This window comes from Pelodiscus sinensis, chromosome 9 (assembly GCF_049634645.1).
Source record: "Pelodiscus sinensis isolate JC-2024 chromosome 9, ASM4963464v1, whole genome shotgun sequence".
Classification (NCBI taxonomy): Eukaryota; Metazoa; Chordata; order Testudines; family Trionychidae; genus Pelodiscus; species Pelodiscus sinensis.
In genome coordinates this window covers 64,054,231-64,076,742 of record NC_134719.1, presented here as the reverse complement: position 1 = coordinate 64,076,742, position 22,512 = coordinate 64,054,231, and the positions used below count along the sequence as shown (strand labels likewise).

At 51.5% G+C, this 22,512-nt stretch overlaps 1 protein-coding gene across 16 annotated transcripts in view; it reads right to left on the bottom strand.

Annotated features, from left to right (window-relative positions):
- Window positions 1-5,821: 5,821 nt before the first annotated feature.
- PRRC2C (proline rich coiled-coil 2C) overlaps window positions 5,822-22,512 on the bottom strand; it is an 85,965-nt gene continuing 69,274 nt past the window's right edge. For 10 of the 16 annotated variants that reach the window (XM_075937009.1, XM_075937015.1, XM_075937020.1 and 7 more), the window contains 8 exons: window positions 21,982-22,103; window positions 20,836-20,972; window positions 19,257-19,491; window positions 18,514-18,636; window positions 16,616-16,834; window positions 12,928-13,031; window positions 10,932-11,058; window positions 5,822-7,582 (listed from right to left, as the gene is read on the bottom strand). In XM_075937009.1, coding sequence (XP_075793124.1) covers window positions 7,319-7,582; window positions 10,932-11,058; window positions 12,928-13,031; window positions 16,616-16,834; window positions 18,514-18,636; window positions 19,257-19,491; window positions 20,836-20,972; window positions 21,982-22,103 — 1,331 coding nt within the window. In that variant the 3' untranslated portion in view covers window positions 5,822-7,318. Of the gene's footprint in view, window positions 7,583-9,713; window positions 9,951-10,931; window positions 11,059-12,927; window positions 13,032-16,615; window positions 16,835-18,513; window positions 18,637-19,256; window positions 19,492-20,835; window positions 20,973-21,981; window positions 22,104-22,512 lie in introns of all 16 variants that reach the window. The other 6 variants (XM_075937021.1, XM_075937023.1, XM_075937025.1 and 3 more) reach the window with 4 other exon arrangements.

The window sequence follows — 22,512 nt, the reverse complement described above, 5'->3', positions numbered from 1 at the left end:
CATGGGGAAAGGCAGTGGCTCAGGCAGACGCGCTCTCGTACGCAGACCTGTGGTAAGGTTGGGAACCAGCTGCTGGGGGTCCTGCACAGCTGGCTATGACAACAGTTCCGTGAGTCTCCATCAAGACAGCTGTGGCATCAGGCTGGATTTGTCCCAGCAGCGCCTGTAGGCAGGGTTCCCCATTAGCCTGTTTCCTGGAGCGATTCAGGTGCCACCCAGCTGATCAGCAGAGTTCCTGTAGCTGGTAGCAACTGTGTTTAGTGGTGGTGCACATCTGTGCTTGCCTTGGTGCATCTCACAAATTTATTCCACACATGAAAAATTAAAGGGAGCATTGTAGGGCTTGTATGACTGCGCGCACGTCCCCTCGGGCTCAGTCAAGGGCCTGACCCAGCAAGAGGCTGGGGGCGGAAGGCAGCTCATGGCCATGGGCCTGTAGCCAGAAGGCTGCCCACGCTTGGGGGCTGCCTGCCTCAACGGCCAGGCCTGGGCCTTAGCACCAGCATCCTGCTGCCTCCTGAGCCTGGCGCTGCTCATGTCTCCGGCTCCCCACCCTGGGGGTGCCCTCAAACCCGGCCAATCGCCACCTTTCTATTGCTGACCTCCTGCAGGTCAATAATGGAGCCTGAACAGGTGTGAGCCAATTAGAGCAGGTATGCAAATAGCTGCCTCCTGATTGGCTTAATGGCAACTTTCCACCAGTATTTCTTGGGCCAAGCGGGATTGTTCTGGGCCATGCGCGTCCTCCCGAGGTGGCAGCGGGAAAGCTGCTAGTGGCGAGGGGGCGGCGTCACCATGCGGTGACCCATGTAATCCCGCGACCCGGCACCACCCCCCTCTACACCAGCCAGGGTACGTGACAGCGGCCTCCCCCACCCGCGTGTGCCCCAGCCGGCGGCTCCTGGCATTAGCCGCTGTGCATGGTGCTGAACGACGCCGCAGGGCTCGTCTGGCGGCCCGGCGCGGTGCAACGCCCCTAACCAGGCAAAGGCTCGCCCACTGGAGCAGCGGCTGAGGACCCAGCCGTCCCTGCCCCCCGTTTAACTTGAGTAAGCTGCGCACGGGCGCCGGTGGGGGCGGGGGCCATGGCGCGGGCCTCGTGGGACAAGCTGGCCAATGTCCCGCCCCGGCCGCGAGCCCGCGACGCTGTTCCTCCTGCATGGCACAAATGTTAAAAAACCTGTTAACCCCCCCCAGCAGCATGTCACCGTCCTCCCACAAGAACGCCCGACTCGGTTCACCAATGTGAGTCCCCCCCCCCCACACACACACGTCAGCAGCTGCTTGGACTGTGGCCTAGGCTCAGCAGGCGCTGCCTGGCTGAAAAGCAACCGGCACAGTCAGCGGTCCATGGATAGCACAGCGCCCACAGCAGGTGGCTCGCCGGGTGGTGCACATCCACACATACAATTTGTTCCGCACATGGCTGGCAGCAAGCCGCCCCCTTGGTAGGGCCACAGTTACAGTGTGTGTGGGCTGACCGGGGGGGGGGGGGGGGGGGGGCATAACGCACCTGCTCCATGCAGCAGCGATAGCCCTGCCTGTGCGAAGAGGCCTGGGTTGAGTACTGGGCTGTACAAACACAGGAGCCAATGGCTGTGCTGGAGAGCCGCGGCGGAGGAACATCACCAGCCAGGGGCAGGGCTGCACAGAGCGGGGGGGGGGGGGGAAGAGGGGAGCCCCCCCGACCCCCACCAGTGACACCCACCTGTCAGAACGTGTGCGCGGCCTGCGCCGGGTGGGCCGGGGGGAGGGATTTTTATAGACCTGGAATTTGTAAGTGTCAGCACCAGGCACTTTTGAAACAGCACCCAGTGGCGCTCAAGGGGGGCTCTGAGGGTGCCAGCTCAGCCCCCCCCTCCCAGCCGCCAAGGGTGGCCAGCGCCGGCTTCCCTCTGGCCGGAGGGGGGTGGCCCAAGGAAAAAGCAGAGCCAGAAGCAGCTTCCCTTCCCCCTGGAAGGGCCCTCAAGAGGCATGGAGGCTACGGCAGGACCCAGCGTAACCACCAGTTGGATTTGAACCTGGGACCTCTGACGCGTCGCATAGGCGCCTCTACCCCCTGAGCCACGAGCCAGCTGGCTCCGCCCCTGCTGCAACCGTCTCTTGAGCTTAGCTGTTGCTCTGGTCCAGGTGCCACACGGGCCAGTGACCCGCCAGGCTGTGTCGACACTACGGCTGAATTCCCAAATAACACAGCTGGCCACAAAATGCATTTCGACATAGCGCGTCCGCGCTGACTCGCATTTAAGGCCCGTCACAACTGGTTCCGGCAGGGCATCAGGTCAGACGTTACCTTGTGGCCAGGGCGGCCAGCAGGGCACCTGGGAAGGGCTGGAGGCCCCCTAAGCGTCCACACAGCACTAGTTTTGAAGTGGCAATTTCCAATTTGGCGCTATTCCTCGTAGAAGGAGGTTTCCCAATTTCCAAATAAGGCCCCCGCTATTTCGATTTAATTTTGAAATAGCAGTTGGCTTGTGTAGACGCTGGGACAGTTATTTCGAAATACCGTTGCTGTGTAGACACACCCCTTAATGTGTGGGGGTTACACCCTCACCAGCTACCAGCCCTGCTAGCCGATCTGCTGTCTCCCCGGCTGTAGGGTGGGGCTCTTTCAGAACAGGGCTTCTCGGGGGTGCCGGACTAGGGAGGTGCGCCCAGTGCTGCTTAGCAAAGGGCGTGGCTGACGGACAGGCCGTACGGCGCCGGGGGAGGGGGTGCCTGCTGGGAGCTGGCCGGGGTCCTCGCGGGCCTGCCTGCGCCGGCGGGAAAAGGGAACACGTGCGGCGGAACGGCCGGCTGGCCGCGTGTCGGGAAATCCCCCTTGCAAGGTGCCGCGTGACCCATGTCGCTTCCCCCCACAGGCCGGGGAGCGAGGCGCTCAGCCCCACGGAGGAGAGGGCGGGACAGAGATGCCCTGGGCCGCCTGCCATGGTTCTCTCTCACCTGGGGCCCGCCGGGGCGCCGGGCGACCAGCCGCCTCTGCCCAGCCGACTCACGCTGCACCCGCTGGGCCAGGGGAGCTGCGCCGCGCCGGAGCCGCTGGCTCAGGTGGACCGGAGCCCGACGGCGCCCATCTCCGCAAGCTGCGCGCACTACAGCCAGCACCCGAACGCAGCCCCGTGGGCCCAGGGCACCGGGCCACCTGCCCCCAGAGGCCGCTTCTCCCCCGCGGCCGCAGTCACCGGGCTACCTGCCCCCGGAAGCCGCTTCTCCCCCGCGGCCCGGCCCACGGCCGCCTCGGCCCCAGTGGATCACAGCTGCACGCCGCCTCTCTCCGCCTGCTGGGCCACCTTCTCCAGGGACCAGAGCCTGACCCCGCCCTGGGAGGGAGCCAGGCAGAGCTCCGGGCCGCCTGTGCCCAGAAGCTACGCGGTGTACTCCATGGACGGGGGCGCCGGCCCGGATCCGCCCCTGCCCAAGACGTTTGCCGTGTACTCCCTCGAGCGGACCCTGTTCTCTCACCTGGATCCCTCGGTGCAGCCGGGCCGTGGAGCCCCGTCCATCCCCATCAGCTGTGCCGTTTATTCCATGGATAGCGCATCGGCCAGCCCGGCCCCGCCTGCCGCCAGTCCCCCGCCGTTCCCGCCGCTGCTGCTGGCCGTGTACCCCGCCGGTCCGCACGGCCAAGCCCCGCGCCTGGAGCTGCTGGCGCAGATCGACCGCAGCTGCACGCCCCCGCTCTCCGCCAGCTGTGCCGTGTACACGCGGTACTCGCCGCTCGACCCCTCCACCGGGCAGCTTGCACCGAGCCCGTAGCCCGGGCCAGCGACCGGCCAGGCCCTTCGGCTCCTGTGGCCCGGCCATGGGGCACCCCGCAGCGTGCCCGCCTCCCCCCGCAGGCCCTTTCCTCCTGCATCAGCCCCTGAATAAAGCACAGGCTGCTCACACATGTGCTCCGGCCCATTGGTCACCCCCACACACCGGCTGGCCCCCCCGGCTGCCAAGCTCCCAGGGAACCAAAGAAAGGGGCAGCCCACGGAACAGCTGGGCACCCCACACTTCTACTCCCCACCCCCGCTCTCATGGGCCCGTCAGGCTGCCACAGGGGCAGGCCACCAGGTCCTGGGCCTGCCTTGGACATCGAGGCTGGGTGCACCGTGGGGCTAGAGCTGCGAGCGCCCGCCCCTCAGGGCTACAGGGCCCTGCCTGTGGACCAGCCGGGGAGACCGTGGGCCTGAGCGCCCGGACTGTTTTGTATCCCAGCCCAAGGGGAAAGGCCCCCAAGTGAGCCAGGGCCCCGGGAATCACAGCAGTAATACAGAGCTGGCTCCCAACCCCCCCGCACATCCCAGAGTGCTCTGCGCCAGCACCAGGCAACTCCCGGCTCAGGGGCCAGGGAAGAGGGGCTGGCAAAGCACGGGAGAGAAAGTTCTGGCTGGAGGGGATCATGGGGAAGGGTGAGATCGGAGGGGCCAAGCACCGGGGTCCCTGCGATGTCCCTGCGCGATCGCAAGCAGCCCCATAACCCACGGCGGACGGGAACTCACCCGGGTGGAGGTTTGCCCTGGCAGGGGCCTTCACTTCCCGCCATCGCTCAGCAGAGCGACTCCTGGTTAGACTCCGTCTAGTTCTGCAGCTCCTGGGTGTCCTGGGAACAGGCTGGACTAGCAGCAGGCCAGGCTGCCATTTCTAACAGAGGCAACTTGTTCAGGCTGGCCCGGCCGCCACAGGGTAGCACGAGCCACAACCGAGTTACACACGAAGGTCAGAGGCCTTGGTGTGGGGCTGCTCCGTCCCGGTGCCCCTTTCTAGGGTCCTTGTCTGGGAGAGACCCGGGTATGGTGCACTGCTCCTGCCGTAGACGTAGCTCAAGCCACTTCTGCAGGGGAGGCAGGAGAGAAAAATCCTCCCCCCCCCACCTCCCCGAGGCACATGAATGGAGAATTTAAGATACAAGTTAAATCCCCCCTAAACCTCTTAACGTAGCCAGTATTGGTTGCCCTGTTCATGCAGCGCATCCTTTCCTGGGTGTCTCCCACAGAAAAAGGCAAGGGGGGGAAGAGGGAGAAAACTGACTGCACATCGCTCGTGGCTCCTTCCACAGGGCACAACAGAACAGGCTTCCGCAAAAGCCGCCGCTGGGACCTTGGCTTGTTTCTTAATTGTGCAGTTGGGTCCCACGTTGGGGGTGATGGGCAGGAAGTGGCCTCGTGTTTCGGACGCGGTGCTGGGAGGTGGTGCAACGTGCAGCGCCCTTCCCAGCACTGCAGCAAATTGGCCCCCGCACAGGAGCTGGCACTCGACGCACTAAGCCCCGGTTTCCGGTGTAGAAGAGGTTCATATGACAGCAGCCCGGGACTGTGAAATAAGTACTTTAACGTTGGTCCTACTTTTCCTACTCTTGACCGTGCGCTTACATCACGGCCTCTCTTGCTTAGCCTGGCAAACCGTGATTTTGGGTCTAGGGTTTGTCGCTATGCCTAGCTCAGTGGCATCTGGATGCCCACAACTGTCGTCCTGCGCATGCTAGGGCCTGATCTCTAAGGGATCAGAAAGGAATTCTCCTCTCCTACTTTACTCCAGGAGGTGCAGTTGCCGAGTGGAGGGTTTACTTCATGCTCTTACACATCAGATCTTGGCCAAGATACCCGAAATGACGACCACCAAGAGGCAGTAGGGTAAAGCTCACGTCCCGCGAGTGCTTTGCTGGAGGTGAATAGGAGGGAAATGTGCCGTGAGGGAGGCGCACCGAGTAGAAATTCAACTGCTGTACATGTTCTCCCCGAACTGTAACCCACACCATCCACAGGGCAAACGAGATACAACACCCATCCTCTTCCTGTAGCAGGTAACCTAATGGAATATGAAATGACCGGACCCGTTATTTAGAGAATATTTTATTAGTTTCTGTAATCAAACCCATGTAAATAAGACCTTACATATTTAATACAGTGTAACCCCTGTACAAATGGAAAAAAAATTAAGTTGAACATTTCTAGACCAATATGGCTGTTAATTTCTGTACAATGCCAACTCACAGTACAAGTGGGATACTTTTTTCCAAAGTTGACATCACAGCTAAAGTTTCCAAAAATTCAAATCATATATATATTTATATAAAAAGATAACCAATAGCAATTCACTAGGCATCGATAGCAGCAACAGCCTTTCCAGCTTCTGCAGTTGTCTGAACAAAATTATACACATTAGACTTTCAGCATACTTCTTTCCAAAAAGTTAAACAAAAAACAGAAAAAACCAGCAAATTCTGTTATTGATGTGGTACCTGGTGCCTTTTATTAGCTTCTCAATCATTGTCTTGGAAGAAAACATTATTAAAAACAGCTCTGGTATGTCACAGTCACTACTACATATCATAAGCAGGTACAGGATATCTTACATTCACAGAAGTATCATACAGTACTGCCCTACAGCTAGATTACTAGAGGCTACAATTAAAAAGGCATTCTTTGACTTGATTCTACTGTCCAGAACACAGCTGGCAAGGAGGTGCCATGCGGCTCTGGCAGAAGAATGCACCTGTTTGGAGAAGGTTCGCTTTACTCAGTTTCTCTTTAATCTAGCAGCACAGTTCTAAGAGCTCACTGCTCGATACAGACACAAGCTGTTGAAAGACTACTGGCTTCACACAAGGAGAGCCAAACAGAGGTGTGACTATGAATGCAGGCTTTCAAATCCAAGGGCTGAGCAGCTGAGGGGTTGGGGGCATAGTTAGGAGCGGGTGTGCCAAGCAACACTTCATGGCTGTGATCTAAATACATCACCATGGCAAACAAAAGCAAGAGCAGTCAGACTGCCTTTGTAGGGCAACGTGACGCTGTGTGTCTGCTCCGGTTGATGCCGCGTGAAGGATAAGCTACTTTGGGTGACTTGCCAGTTACATTAATTACTGTTCCTTGATTGCAAACCAGCAGCATCTCAAGTCACCAACACCCCGCCCCCCCGGCACACCCCTTCCTCTGCGCAGCACTAGCTGTCTGCAGGCTGCGTGACCGGCAGCTTGGAAAAGATGAACCAGTAGCGGAGGAAGAGCAGAGAACGGAAACAAGAGTCTCGTGTCTTTCCAGGCACCTCTCCCCCGCTGTGCTGGCTCCCGTTGTGGGTCTGGAGGGCAAGCAGATGCACGTGCCAAGGGACGCACATACGCTCCACCGAAAGCAGACCTCATGCTGTGGTAGGGAAGCTGCAAGCCCAAAGCGGCTGAGAGCTTTATTGGACCTGCAGCTGTTTTGTCAATGCCAGTGGCATCTGTGTCCCTGCATGCTGTCTGGGGCCAGGAAGGGCCAAAAGACCATGGCGCTGCCCTTTGGGTTACACTACAGCCGCATCCCCCCCCAGCGTCACAGCAACGCAGCCTTTACGATTTGGTTTCTTCCGTCTTGATTGCCTGAGGTTTGATTGGTCCAGTCCGAACAGGTTTGGGGGCGGCAGCAGGCACAGGGGCGGGCTTGTCCTCCGCTTTGTCCGGGCAGACCCCTGGCGCATCTGGCATGGCCTCAGAGGGTTTGCTTCCGCTGTCGTCCGCCTTGTGCACCTTGCCTCCGATGGCCTTGCTCTGCTGCTGCTGCTGCTCAGAGAAAAACCTGTGTGTGGACTGAAGGACCTCGGCTCTCTGCTTTGCCTTAAAAAGGGGGAAAAGCCATTTACTGCATGTTCAGAGAAGCCACCTCTCGCAAGGGTGACATTTCACAGATTCACGGCCACTCCCCAAAAGAGTCACATCCTGCCCCCAGGCGGCCTCCGAGCTCGGACACTCCTCCGCACGCCACACTGCTGCGCTAGGCCCAGCTCCCGCCCCTACTTCGAAACACCTTCCCCGTCTGGGTACGCATGGAAAGAGTTGGGGGACCTGGAACCCCCTGGCCGGTTGATCCATCCCCAAGTCCAAGAGCTGTTTTTACAAAATGGTTAGGAACCGTGAAAACAGCCAACGACTCCTTCAGTCCCGAGTGTCCAACATCCCACTAACTCGCAGGCCCTAAATGGACGGGCTCCCAGCTCCCCCCGGCCTTGTCAGACACTGCGATTCCCACCCCACTGCTCCAGCACTCTTGTGACTCCATCCATACGAACAAGGGCTGCCCAGCTGCCGCCTTTTTGCCGCCTGTTCTGAGCAGGGCTAAGGGAGAGAGTGAAAGCGTGGGCTTACACCTGACAGCCCTCCGTCACCAGAGCAAGAGCGGAGGGTTTCAGAAACAGTGCCCTGTCCGGATGCAAATTCTCCCCACCGCCGAAGCCATCCCTCTGCACCCGCACCAAGCACAGAGTGAAGGCACGTCTACGCTACGGAGATCGCCCCTCCGGAGGTCCATCTTCTAGGGGTGTAGTGTAGACGCCCCAACAGAGCCCTGAGGGCAGCCCCCGGCGTCTGGCACTCTCGCAGGTCGAGGAGTAAGGAAAGCCGACAGGAGCACTCCCTGTAGCGTAGACGCTGTGGTGGCCTGGCATAAGGTAAACTGAATCCAGCCATGCCTTCAGCTGACCTGCCTGCGCTAGCGCAGACCAGGCCTCACCGTACACAGAAGCTGTTGTCTGGCGTCTCTCAGGCTACACACACACTACAGCTTGAGTCCGGGGAAGTCGTGTTGTTCCAGGGTGAGAGCAAGCTGCCCCTCCTTCCCTGAGTGACATTAAATGACATCAGCCTTTTTGGACAGCAGCTCCTGCTAACAGCTCAATACAAGAGTGCGCTGCTATTGGCTTGCAGAGTCTGCACTAGCAGCATTACAGCTGCAAACACTGTAGGGACAGCTACAGCCTCTATTAGGGATGGAAAATCCCGTTCAATTGGTTAACCGGTAAAACCTGCGTACGGAGGCAGCAGCGGAAGGGAGGACCGCGTGTAACCGTTCACACACTCATCCCTATTCACTAGTCGATTAAGCCTCATTAGTCAGACATCTGGAACAGCTGTAGCCCTAACAGGTCATCTTACAGACTAAAAACTGCGACAGTTTCAGGGAAGGACAGGGAAAGGACCTTTCTTGGGCATGGTGCGTTCCTTCTACACCCAGACACTGGAAGTGGCAACACAAATAGCAACCGGAGAAGAGATCCTGACCACTAAGCGCTATCCAGCCTGGTAACTCGTTCTGCAGAGCACCGGCAGATGCGGAGAATGGACTGTAACCTTACGGTGTCCCCACACAGACTCCCTGGGCCATGGCATGTGCCTCGTTAGGAAGGGTCCCAAAGTGCGTATAGATATGTACACGATTCACATAATCCACTACTGAAATGCAGCCACCGCTTGGGCGGAAAATGCCATCCGTTTAAAGCGTTCAACAGGAAACGAGGAATAGTACAGCCAGTTAAAATGACAGGGAAAACAATTTGCCCAAAGTACCAGAACTGGAAGCTGGCCGGTACATTCGGGGCTCAGCTGGCCACGCTAAAAAAACCCCACAGGACATCTTGAGCGACCACGAATAGTCAGGACTTTGGTTTTACATCTGTCAAACAATGCAGCCTCCTGAAGCCAGGGCCTCAGCTTTCCCTCGAGAAGGGCAATTGTTTCATGGAGCCGTTGGTCACAAAACCTCCTGAGAACGGATGTCTGCGGCCGATCGCTAGCGCTGCAATTGTTTAAGCGGGAGCAGGGGCCAGTTGACGTCTGTGCTAGCACACCGGCAAGCCTGGACACAGCGGTTAAGGGTCCAGAGGCTTGGGAAGGCGCGGCACAGACACATTCCTGCCCTACGAGCTGTCAAGACTGAACTGGTGTTAACAGCACCGCTGTTCCAGATACTGACCTTTACGTCTTGTTCAGCCTTCATCGCAGCCTGGGCCTGAGGGCCTCTGACTCCAGGGAGGGATACACAAGGACCTCTGGCCACATGCGGTAAACGAGGGTGGCTCATAAGGCCTGTGGTCAGCTGAGGTGGCATCTGACTAGCCAGTGCCATTGGCGGCCTCTGAACAGGCGTTGGGAAGGTGTTAGTATGTGGGGCTCTTACCAATGGAGGGATCAGGTTAGGCTGAGAAAGGATCTAAGTGGGGGAAAAACAACAACAACAAAACAACCATTTAGCCATTAGAAAACTGCCAACCAGACATGTTGGCTTCTCCTTGTGGGTGGGGGGAGGGGGGAAACATGCCTGGTCCTCCATTAAACTAATGCCAAGAAAGGAGCGGGATTTTTCTCCCCCTGTTAAAACAGGTCATGCTTGGACACTAGGAAAAACATAAGCCCTAAAACGATGCTGCTGTGTTTCCAGCTGCACTAACCACTCAAAACGATAAAAAACGGGGGAAATATTGACAGGTTACAAAGCCTGAGGCATCACTCGTGAGCAAGTTTTCCCTGCAGTTGGCAGCATTTAGCGAATCCTTTCATGAAAAAAAATCAAAGACAGATCCCTAAGTCCAAAGACTCCAACCAAAGAGACAAATCCTCCAAAGTTCCTATCGTTTTCCCTTCTAGCGGCGCAACGACATCCAGTTACAATCTGGCACGGTTACCGTTTTTAGGTGCTCATTGGAATTTGAAAAACAAATCACACTTTGGATTAATTTAGAACTGCATCTCAGACAAACGACTTAGGAATCTGCTTACGTTTTTAGGATCTGAAATATGCACTGGGACCCTTCGGAGATACTGAGTCCCCCCCCATCCCTAGTCCGGACAGAAATGCGGTTGACTGGAGCTGTGTGGGGAAGCCTGAGGGCACCTTTTTGGACTGGAGTTACTCGACCTAGTGTTAAGTTCCTCACTTTTAAATGTGCAGACGTCCCTGAAAATTAACATGCGTGAAACACCAGAAAGCCTGCTTTAGCTAGCAAGATTAAAGACAAGTCTGCATTTAACGTGAATCCAGTTGATTGATAAAGCACATTCTTTATTGAATGCAGGGCTCAGACTTTTAACCCGTCAAAATAAAAACTGCCCACCACAGGTGAGCTAGAAAGTCACAGGATTAACGGAGATACAGAAAAGCAAATCTGCATTCAGGAAGCCATCAGTTTCCCACCTGGGGTGCAAATTGTGCAGGAAAAGGCTGTGTCATTCTCAAAGGGGGAGCTGCGGACTGAAACGGCTTCTGGTAGACAATGCTGTTCATTTTATTGGACTGGTTGTTAGGACTTGTAGAAGCGGCCCTTGAAAAGAAACCAACACCAATTAGAGTCAGGACATCGCTATCACCGCAAGGATGCTTTGTAATCTGCACATATTCCCTAACAACGATCAGTGGAAACCTCAAGGCAAATGAAGCCAGAACCGGAGCAAGTTAATATGACAATCCAGAGGGGAACTGGCAGAACCAGAATCACGGACCAGAACAAGCAAGAACCTGGAAGGAAAGGCAATGTTTTGGTCACAGATATTACCAGGTGCCCCCACCCCCCACCCTTTTCTCCATTCCAGTCCCATTGTATTCACACCCTGTTCTGCAAGGGCCTGTGACAGCACCAAGCACACCTGCAGCACAGAGGATACTCGGTTTCCATTTGGACCAGCTTTCTCTTGCTCATTCTTTTCTGAGACTTTTGTTTGCAGGCTGAAGTTCTCCAAATATGGGTGGCATTGTTAGCGTGTGAGGGGAACAGACACCCCCCCACACCCCACCACTGCATTTTTTCCTGTTAACATTCTGCCCAACAAAGCCACAACAGATGACGTTTGAAAGTTGATTTTCTGACAGTGACAGTCTTCACTGAGGAGAACTGGTCTAGACTAGGAAAGGAGGGTTGCTTTGCTTTAAACACAAGCAACATATTTTTTGTTGACTGCCACCTGAGCTCTGATGCGGACTGTACGCGCATGCATGGTTTGATTGGTTAAGTCAGTTTATTCTTACAATTTTTAACACGATGACTGCCTGGCTCTCGGCAGTCAGTCAGCGTTACAATACAACCTCTCTCAGCCCGAGTAACCGGAAACAAACAAAAACTCATTCCAGAACCAGAACCTCTTCCGGAAATGCAACCGAGAGGTACAGTCTGAGGTCATTGCAATTTTCTCCTTGTAAGTGAATGACACCCAAAATCCTACTAGTTCCGAATTTCCAAATTGGCACATACCAGAAATTTAGTATGAAATAAAGGAGGTCCTCTCCTATTGCTACTTCTGATGTAATCCCAATTCTTGTTGGGATTTTTTTTAAATTCAATTTCTCAGATGACCAATAAAAATCCCACAAAGTCTATGCCGTTTTCTAGCTTTTTCTACTCTATTAAAGGCGTAGTCCTCAAGTCACACTGCGAAGAGGTGATAAGTTGTGTACCAGCAACAGAAAATCCATTTTAAGTAAATTTCCTTGCAAAACTGGCAACTTTTTCCCCTACATGAGCCAAAGAAACTTGCCAGTCTATGTAGTAATTTCAGAATTTAAGAAGAGTTTGTAAATCCTGCATTGAAGCACAAGATTCCATCAGAGACGCTGTCACTAGGTTTACTTTCTAAGATGTGAAATTTTAAGGGATTTAAGTCATGCCCTAGGTAATAATTTTCAGTCCGGGCAAGAGAGGTCTAGACTTAAGTAGACTAGCTTCTCAAACCTATTCCAGTGCCACCCCAAAGACTTTTCTACCACTAGTCTGTCTTTGGACCATGAATCCTCCGCCATGAATTGCTTCTACAAGAACTGTTCAGTTCCATACACAAAAATCTTCACCATTCCAGGGTAGTACCTTTCTCGCATAACTGTTAGGAGACTGGATGACAACCTGTAGTGTTGCTTCTGCTGTACACAGATTACTGATGGCTATTTTGAAGTATTCATAGCCTTCCACCTCATCCCCATTAACAGGGCTCGCGGAACTGCGGCGTGCCCTGCTCGCCAGCTGCGCTGTCCGGCAATCGGCGCATGCGCCGATCGCCTGAACCCGGCTCTTCCGGGTTGCAATCTACTCGCCCGTGGCGAGTCCTGCCCATTAACATTCATCTCTATCAAAGAATTGACTGGCTGTGCTCGAGAGTGCGGCTAGTTACAGTACTTAATACAAGCGCTTAGGAGGGCCCATTACCGGAAAGGACTGGAGGTTGGAGTGGTGCTTCTACCAGTAACTGGAGGAGTTCCTGGTTTAATGTCAATGCCGCTTCCAAAGGCCTTTAGATCCATTTCTGACATCTGGAGAAAAATTAACAACAGCAGCAGTTTAGCGGCGTTATTTCCAAAAGGGCAAAGTTACAGTGCTTTGTAAATATCCTGTACTTGTGGTTTAAATCAATGCAGCATTGTAAGGACAACCACAAATGGCCCATTCTATCAATGCTGCTAATACAGTGGAAGAAAAGCTAGCTTTTTTGCAACCGAAGAACTTTCAAGCACGTGGCTGTTCTTTCCGGCATGCAACTACTCCTCATACCCGGGAAGGAGGTTACACATCCTGTGAAGCAACTGGAGTCTGAGATGTAGACTCCCCCTCAAAGCTCCAACTTTAGAGGCACGTGTCCCATGTGTGCTCGATTACAGAGTGCCATTTGCAGTGGCCACTCGGCCTGCACACGTGCTACTGATCGCCTGAAGTCCCACACCGAAGTTTTATCAGGCTGCCCGTGTGAAAGCAGAACGGGGAACGGAGCACCCGACACCGCTCAAACAACAACAGTGAGTAACTTCTCAGAGTAGCCTCCCTAGAAGGGCTCCACTGCAGCCCTGTGGGGAGGGGGAACGGTGCTTTGGAGCTGAGTCAATTACAGAGGAAAGACCTGGACTGCCAACGCTACATCAGATCTGCAGACATCACTTCAAGCAGCGTCTGGAGACGGTATATACTGGAAGACCACGTAGCCGCGCAGGTCTCAGCATCTGGGACACTATGTAGTACAACCACTGCTGTCAACTGTGATCTTGTTCAAGCCAGGTCTTCTCACCATGCGAACACATCACGCTCTGTCTCACGCGGAGAGGGCTGAGAAAGAACTGATGATGGTTTGCTCGTACAGCCCGAGGTAGCCTCCGTGCAAGTCGATCAATGGCGCATGAGCAGGCTGAGCGGACAGTGCGAGTGAAACTCTGCCACTGAAGGCACGAGGTGTACACGGGCACCTGAAATGGAGCACCCATAGGGACACTAGTCGAAGAACAATCGCTCCCTGGACGTCACTGCACAGGATTTCCAAGTCCGGAGTCTGTGTAGGAAAAAGGGATTCCTGACCTAGCCTGCGCTTTGGCCCTCAATCTGAGAGCATCGCATTCCGCCCACCTCGGCTGAGGTAGTGTGCTGACCGACAGACAGTACCCTAAGCATTAGTACTCTAGTCAGAGCTGTTCATACATGAAGAAAATCCATCAAATAAGCCAGCGATGGAGAGAAACCAGACAAGAATGTCCATGACCACACCTGAAAGTTGAACACACAGAAGTAATGTGTCACCCCAACAGCAGAATCCCCAAGCTTTGAGGGGAACAATGGATACATCCCAATCTTGTGAGATCTCTCCAACACAGCAGAATTACAAACAATTGTCCTTTAGAGATGCCATCAGCACCTTATTCCCATGGCTGGAGATGGAAAAGTCTGAGGCTTGACTAAACCCAGACAATCATTGTAGGCAGTATGCACAGAAAAACACCTGGTCTCCATCTAATAGCAGGGCTAGAAAGTTATTTCTGTAGCACAAACATGAGGGATAACACAGGAAAATAAACCTGTCACAGCTATTTCTAGTACATCTGTTGCCATGGTACCCAACAAGCGGGGACACGGCACCTCTCACCTTGACCATTATTTCTTTGTAAAAGGCATGCTCAGAGCGTACAGTAAGTCCTGGAGTAGAACAAACCCCACCTAGCAGCCAAGCCATCTCTTGCCTCGGACAGACTAGACAACACCCCTCGATAATTCTACCTCGTCAAGACCCCAAAGGCCTGGGGAAGGGCGCGTCGCTTAGGGGTGAGCAAGGCGCGCTGATTCCGAGAGATTCCGCCTCGACTCCACCCGACGTGACCTACCACTGCTGTCGGCGGCGGGGTTGAACACTGCATAATGCTCGGTGCTGAGTACAACGCCTCTGCATCTCCTGCAGGAGACACTTGCTTGCGAGGCCGGGCACAGAACTGTCTGAGCCAAAGATTATTTTTTTAAATGGCTATTTTTCTAGCTTGATAAAAAATAACCTCAGAAACACAAGCCATACTACTGCCTTTGAGCACAGCCTCAACCTGTGACCCCAAAGATGCCAACTGCCCCTTTCGTCACCCCGACGAGCCACGTCAACTACTTCACTGCCCATCACATCAGCAAGATCACCCAACTAACCCCTTATCCATGAACCAACCCACAATCCTCACCAAAAGCCCCAGCTGTCCCCTATACAACTGACTAAGCCTCCCACCTTCTCCCAGCAGCTTTGAACATGCCATGGTGTATTGTAGTACAAAAATGGGGGGCGCACTGCCTCCATGTGCACAGAATTGGGAGCTCTGCTACTAGAGCGACTGGCAGAGCTGCGTGGGGCCGTCCTTCTCTTCCGAGTCAGTGCTTGAAATACCAAACGCATGGGCTGTGCAGCAGCACTGCCATTCCCATCGTATGTTACCCATCCCCGTGGGGACTGGTCAAACTTACTCTTAGAACCTGACTGAAGTGCTCAGGGTCAGTGCGTCCAAGCGCTAGTGAGGGAAAGGCCCATAGCCCTCCGGGATAGACTGGAGGCTCCCTGAATTGGCCGGCTAGCTGAAAACATAAGGCTTTTCAAAAGTCCTCAGGTTCATGGCGGCCGGGAAGAGGGTTGGACACGCTGCATCCTGAGCTCCCAAGAGGCACTGCCAGCACCCTGAACCCTGTCCAAGTGAATGCTGTTCTCCCCTTCCTTCACTAGCATGTGATGAGTGACGTGCCAGGTCTCTCCCACTTGAGAACAGAGCCAGAGCCAACTTTTCTAATCTGGTCTCCATGAGATTTCCAGAGAACTCCCCCAGCACTACCAGTCTCTCTGCCATGCAGGTTCAGAAGCTGCAGGTCAGCACAGAGCTCCCCCTTCCTCTCTCAGAATGTATCCAAACGTGGTCATTTCTTCCACACGCTTGAAAGAGCTGTTCAGTCCTCATGATCCCAACAGTCAAACCATGAGTTAGCGTGCTGATCATCTGCTCTGTTACTAAAACCCCCTCTTCTCGCAGCTCCCATGTCTGGCCCTGTTATACAAAGGGCACCTACAACGTTACTCATCCAATCTGATCCTTTTAACGGCTCCTTCCTCCCAACCTCATCACTTTTGCCATCTCCTTCAAAGCCCTGGAGAACTCAACCTGACAACATATACGCTCAAATCTTGCCCCTGGGCCGTCTGATCTACCAATACCGCACAATGCTCCCTTTGCCCGTTTCTGCCCTGCTCCCTATGCATGGAGATGCTCTCGCCTGCCAAGCCAGCCTCATCTTATTAAAATCCCTTTCAGATGAACTACTCTCAAAATGCCACACGAAGGAAGTGAACGACAGCAGCAGCAACTGCCTCCGGCCCCCGACTGAGCTACCAATATACACACAGGGCGTGAAGTGGGCAACTCTTGTCCTAGTGCCACATTCCTTTCAATGGCTAACTAGCCTCCCTCTGTGTCACCCCACGCCGAAACCCATCAGCAGGACACGCACCTCGGATCTTACAGGAACCCGCCCACGCGGCTCAACCCTGCTGTGCAAACCAGCCTGTGTTAGCCAATGGACCATTTTCACTCTTGCGAGACAGGCCTGGCCCCCGATGTACCTTTCCAGTAGCAGCAATCATGCTGTGCGGAGCTCCAGCAGGGATCAGCCCCCTGAACGGCTGGCTCACTTGTGCAGGCCTGCTCATATTCTGAGCCTGAGCTTGCGGTGGGGCATGCTGCAGTGGAGGCTGCAGAGACTGGGGTAGAGCAATTAGGGGCTGCCCTGTGGATCCAAAATTGGGCAAAGAAAGCTGAGAGCCGGGCAAAGGTACAGTCACCTGGAGAGAATATGGAAATATCAGTAAGAGATACAAGCTGAATCCCTGAACTCCATCAAGATTGCTTTGGCATTACATTATATTGCACTTATTCAATGAAAGCATCACCCAGAGGGATGCAGGCAAAAACCACTCTCAACTTTTTAGGCAGAAATTCTGGAATTAGTTCTTCGTGCATTTGGATAATTTGAAATTTAGGAACAGGTTCCAAAGGCATCAAGTCACAGAGTGGCTCATAACAGTACCATCACGGCAAAAGCACTTCACAGTACAAAGGTAAATGAAACTAACGGATCGTTACAAGGTACTGTAGTTACATAAATGGCAATTTTCTGGCACTCCAAGCTGGCTGCTGGGTATCAGAGTGAGGCTTCACTTGCCAAAGGGGTCACAAAGGGTGAGTTACAGTTAAAACAGAAATGGCAGACTGTACTAGTCAGCCACCTAGGACACCTCTCATTATCAACAGGTCACTGTGACCAAATGTGAGCGCACTGCCTGATGACCGTGATCAGGACCTGAAAATTAGAGGATCAGTAGCTTAGTTTTTACATCTCCTCATCTGTTTGTATGGTGCACAATCATGAGACCCTCCCACGTCACATACCAAAAATGAAGACTGTATTCTCTACAATACAGTAAGTCAAGTCTAAATCAAGATTTACTGTAAGCAGCATAATGTGTTGGTTACCGCTAGCTATTTTGCCAGGGTCTACCCAAACTTTTGACCTCCAAAGTCACTGGATATTACTTTTTATGATACTTTTGAATCTACCAGATGGAGTTTTCACTGTTTCAATAGGACTTAAAAGTATTACTCAAGTCTGTAGAGGTCTTCCCTCATTCACATGGTTAACATTTGACAGACTTGTCATAAACAGACAGTTGTTTGCGTATGTTACAAATGTTAGAAATAGCATATAAAATCTAAACCTTATGTTTTCAAAATGTGAGCCACATCCGGGAAAGAATCGGGGTGCAGAGACTTACTGCAGGTGGATGAAATTCGGCAGTCAGCCCCCACCCCCTGCACTACATGGTACTTGATTTGCAAACATGCCACAGCACTTGCACAAGACAAAACCCCAACAAATGATTCTTAATAGAATAATCTTAAATTCCTTGGAAGTACTCTGGTATCACTTACGCCTTCAAAACTGGGTAGAGCTACAGGGCCCGAGGATAAGAATACATATACACAGATAGTGTCACAGGCTACTGCTTGCAAACAATCACATTTGCATGTTTGGGGTACACATACTGGTCCCCCTAGAAATGTGACCTCATACATTTCTGCTAATCAGGGAGGAGCCATATGCCACCACGAGCAAACAGGCTATTTTGTGTTTCTGCTTTCAAAGTGCTATAATTATTTGGCTCTCTGAAGGGTATTACCTCTGACTTGTCGCCATGAAGACAGGAGATGCTTGTACCACTTATGTGTTATTATGTAGAGTGCTGCTTCTACTGTCGCAAGTGAGAGTGACATAGGAACATTTCTGCCACACACACAATGCATGTTAATGACTCTGTGTCTATCATTTAATTTTCTCGTAACCTGTGTCACTAGTCTGCAAATTCTCAGCTCTAGGATCGTGACCACAATATCTGCATTTTCCCATTTTTAATTATGCCATGCCAGAAAAATAATAAAAAGAAAGGCAATTTGGGAAATTTACCATGCCATAGTTTACCTGCTGAAGAGCACTGGGAGACTGAGCTGTATTATAGAAATTGCTCTGGCCAGGCTGTTGGACTTGTCCGGAATATAGACTTGAAGCCTGGGTGAGAGTAGCCCTGGCCTAGCAAAGAAAGATTAACAAATTACACTGGGGTACTGTGACATTACTAACAAGAAGCAGGGTTACCAAATGTGACGAGCACAGCAACGTATTCCAAATTAAGTCAAGTCAATTCCAAAACTGCTACAGTGTAAGTCTGAAAATTAGAGAACATTTTAATTTGAGGCGAAGCCTCCGTTTCAGCTTAAAACAATCCCAACTCAGGACAGTTGTGTTGTACATTCTATAGGTATCTTCAAACGACTTGGCTTGTTTCAAGTGATTGGGAACGCTGGGGCACAAGACAGACTGGACAAAGGAACCATTAAGATTTCCCACAATCTTGAATCAATTCTACCTAGATATTCTAGAGATGGCAGATCAGAATACGGACAAAGCCAAATATTACAAAGATCTCCAGATTTCATGAATTTCAGTGTAAATACAATTCTCAGTTACCAGGTTTTTGGCATCTCCCCAACCCTTGCTGGAGAGAAGAAGCCAATACACTGTGTCCAATACAGTCCAATACACTGTGTTTATAGTATTCAGATATCAGAAAATGCTTCCTGTGTTCCTTACATACTAGTCCTATATGCTCCAACAAAGGCTACAGACGTCAATTCGAAAATCATTCTTACCTGGAGAAGATGAGTATCGATGAGCTGCGAGCCTCCTAGCCCTGAAGCTTGCCCAAGCTGATGTTCATACAAAATGGGAATAGGCTGAGTATTAGAAGTCTGCTGAAATGCAAGACTTGATTGTGCCTTTGCAAGTTCTTGGTGCTGCACTGTTGGGAAGTTGTGTAAGGCTGTGCCAGACAGAACGACTGGCGATGGCTGAGACAGACCACTTTGCATAAAAGCTTGCTGCGATCTATAAAGGGTGAAATTGTGCATTAGCCTTCCCTTTTCATTAGATACACAATATGAGAAAGTGCCTTTGGAAATATAAAAGACAAACAATCCTTTCATAACGAACAGACTTAAAATTGAGCACTTGATGTTCAAAATGATTCCACTGAAGACAGTGTGAACTGCTGGGAGATGGTTCTGAATGTATGAGAGTCACTGAATGTCATGGAGTAGAACTTTTTTTTCAAATATTTTAAATTCTTTAGTATTCAAATATACTAAGCTAGATTGACGAAATATTAAAATTAGTTGCACTTCCCCACGTGAAAGCTGTCTGCCTAATGATTCAGGACAAAGACTGAGAAGTAGAAGCAGAGGGAAACACGACAGCCTTTAGTAGCAGCTCCTGGGCTTGAACAAGTGTTTGGCTCTCTTCACCACAGATGACCAAGTACATTCATTTTTGATGCCATACTACTGACCACTTAAGTCACTGGGCACCGATGGGTATTTTTAACAACTTACTTTTGGCACTGTCTGAGACAGACGGATGGGAACACGGCCCTTTATACTGAAATTAGGATTTGTTTCCTCGCCCATTCTCGCCATACTGTTCATTTTGGGTTTTCCACATGAACCCAGCAAAGCACTACCTAAAAGCATCTCTCAGCCAACAAAGACTAGCAGCTGGTTTCTTAACCCCACTGGAAAAATTGGTGTTCGTTTTAGGCAAAGGGGGGAGCCTCACTAGCATGAATTTAGGATCTGCAGAATAGAAGTTCCACTCCTGTGCACATGGGACTCATGAAGTCTCAGTGAAGTGCTTAGGAGAGGCAGGAGAATCAGCTGTGGATTGATGGACACTGAACTTAGGTGTAATCTTTCAAAATATATTCTACTGTGTTTATTCCCAATAGCTGCCATCTCATGTTGACCACAAAAGCATCCAAGCTTTTGATGTAAGCAAGTATGTGATGGCGACTTCTGCCAACTTCCATGGACATTTTCAACTACATTTTGTCTGTCACAGATTTAGTGACATTTTGCATGTGTGATGGAGTAAAAAAAAGGGTGAGAAAAATCAAATGTATAACAAACGCTAGCTGGTAGGTTAACTAGGGAGAAACCACAGTATTTCTAACATGTAGCAGGTTTTATTCTACGTCACCTAATGGTCCCTAAGCTTTGTAGCTCATTTCAAATCTCTATTACTTGATCTCACTTCTGTAATGTACAAACTAACAAGCTTTTAAGAGTTGCTGTTAAGCTTCAATACTGGTCTGAAAAAGTGGAAGTGGTGAAAGAAAGGAATACGACAACGGGCTGATCTCGTGTTGCTTTTCCTTACTAACGCAGAACCATTTACCGGTAAGGTTGTAAGGAGGAGTTGAACAATTCTTGAGCTTGGGAAACAGCAGGTGCTGCCCCTAAACTCAGTTGGGCTTGATGTTGTCCTTGTAGAGGTGCATAGATGGGGATGGGAATTTGCTGAACGGAAGCAGGCTGCAACAACAAAAAAAAATTAAATAAATACCCAGGTGTAGAACAGTCACAAAAATCTTGGTAGATGAAAATTGCCTTGGCAAAACCCATAAGGGGAAAAATGCCCTGTACTTAACACGCAATGGGAAATTAAACTCAAAAGTAGTTGCACATCAAATACAAATGCTGTATAAGGAACACATGACAACTTTCTAAACGGAACTAAACTTTACAGAAGCGTTGACAGCTTTGCTCATTTGCATGCTGTCACAGTTCACATTTTGCTGAGGCAATCAACGCAGCTATTTAAAGTTAATTTCCATCTAAATATTTGTTATGATACAAACTTCCGACATCTGATTCTGATGACCACCAATAAAACAGAAAAACCCAACAACTGTGGTCAAAAAATTCAGAACCATCACAGATGTGCAGTTGCTATAATAGAGCAGCAAATAAGACAAATCAGCAAGCATAACCATGACAATGTCAGCTGAACAAACGATGTGCAGTATATTTATTAAATGTAGGTTACTCAGTTACTTCTCACAAGTGTTGCTTTAAAAAAAAATCTAGCAACCCTTGAACTCTATGGAATACACGCGTTCTTAATATCTGATCTTCATCCCTCATTCTGAGCAACTTTAGTCAGATAGTCCATCTGACTTGAGCACTACTGTATTTCTTTATAAACCAACACTGAGAGTCACTTGGACTCTCTCAAGCAGATGACGGAACTTTACAATGATAAGAGGGAAATCAACCATTGGCACAAATTACAAAAGGAGCTGGCTGAAGTCTTGAGGCTGGACCCTTTTCCAAATGGTATGTTAGGATTCACCCCAGGAAGAAACACCAAACTGAGCATTTCTGTGACGAACAAGTACTCTTGCACAAAGCAGTACATGTTGGAGAATATGAGCTTCTACTGGAATACTTCTCTCTCTCTCTTTCCCTCCTACAACTATCAGGTCCGCTCATGTTACAACAGCTTTCCAATGAGGGTTCAGTGGGATGAATCCCCAAATACCTGTGACAGTCCGGGTTGGAAACCTTGCTGCTGAGCCAGGGACGGTGGAGCCAGACGGGCATGCTGAGTGCTGAATAGGTGGCTTGTGTCCATGTAGAAAGCTGGGATCTGAGCTGCAGGACCTCAGGAAAATATGAAAGTTAGTGTCTGAACGCAAAACATTTTCCTTCTGGGCAGATTTCCACGTCGTGCTGGAACTGCAGCCAGAGAAGAAGTTTTCTCTTTCATATATACACACTGGTTAGGTTAACTATTTGCCTGTTAGCACTGGGCGAGGAAAGGAGGGGAGAGAACAGATTTTCAGGGAGCTAGCGAACAGGAGAAGTTTGAGAGGGAATTCTCCAGGTGAAGGAGGAGCAACTGCATGACCCCTGGAGTGAGTTGGCTGTGTTTGCTCGCTTGAAGTTTATCATGGGGTCCATTTAGAAGCTGTGTGCTGAGTCTAATGGCCTTCTAGGCAAGGCTGAAAGCTTCCCAAGAAGGCTCTAGCCATCCTTGGATCTTGAATCCCTTGACGGGGGGCAGAACCAG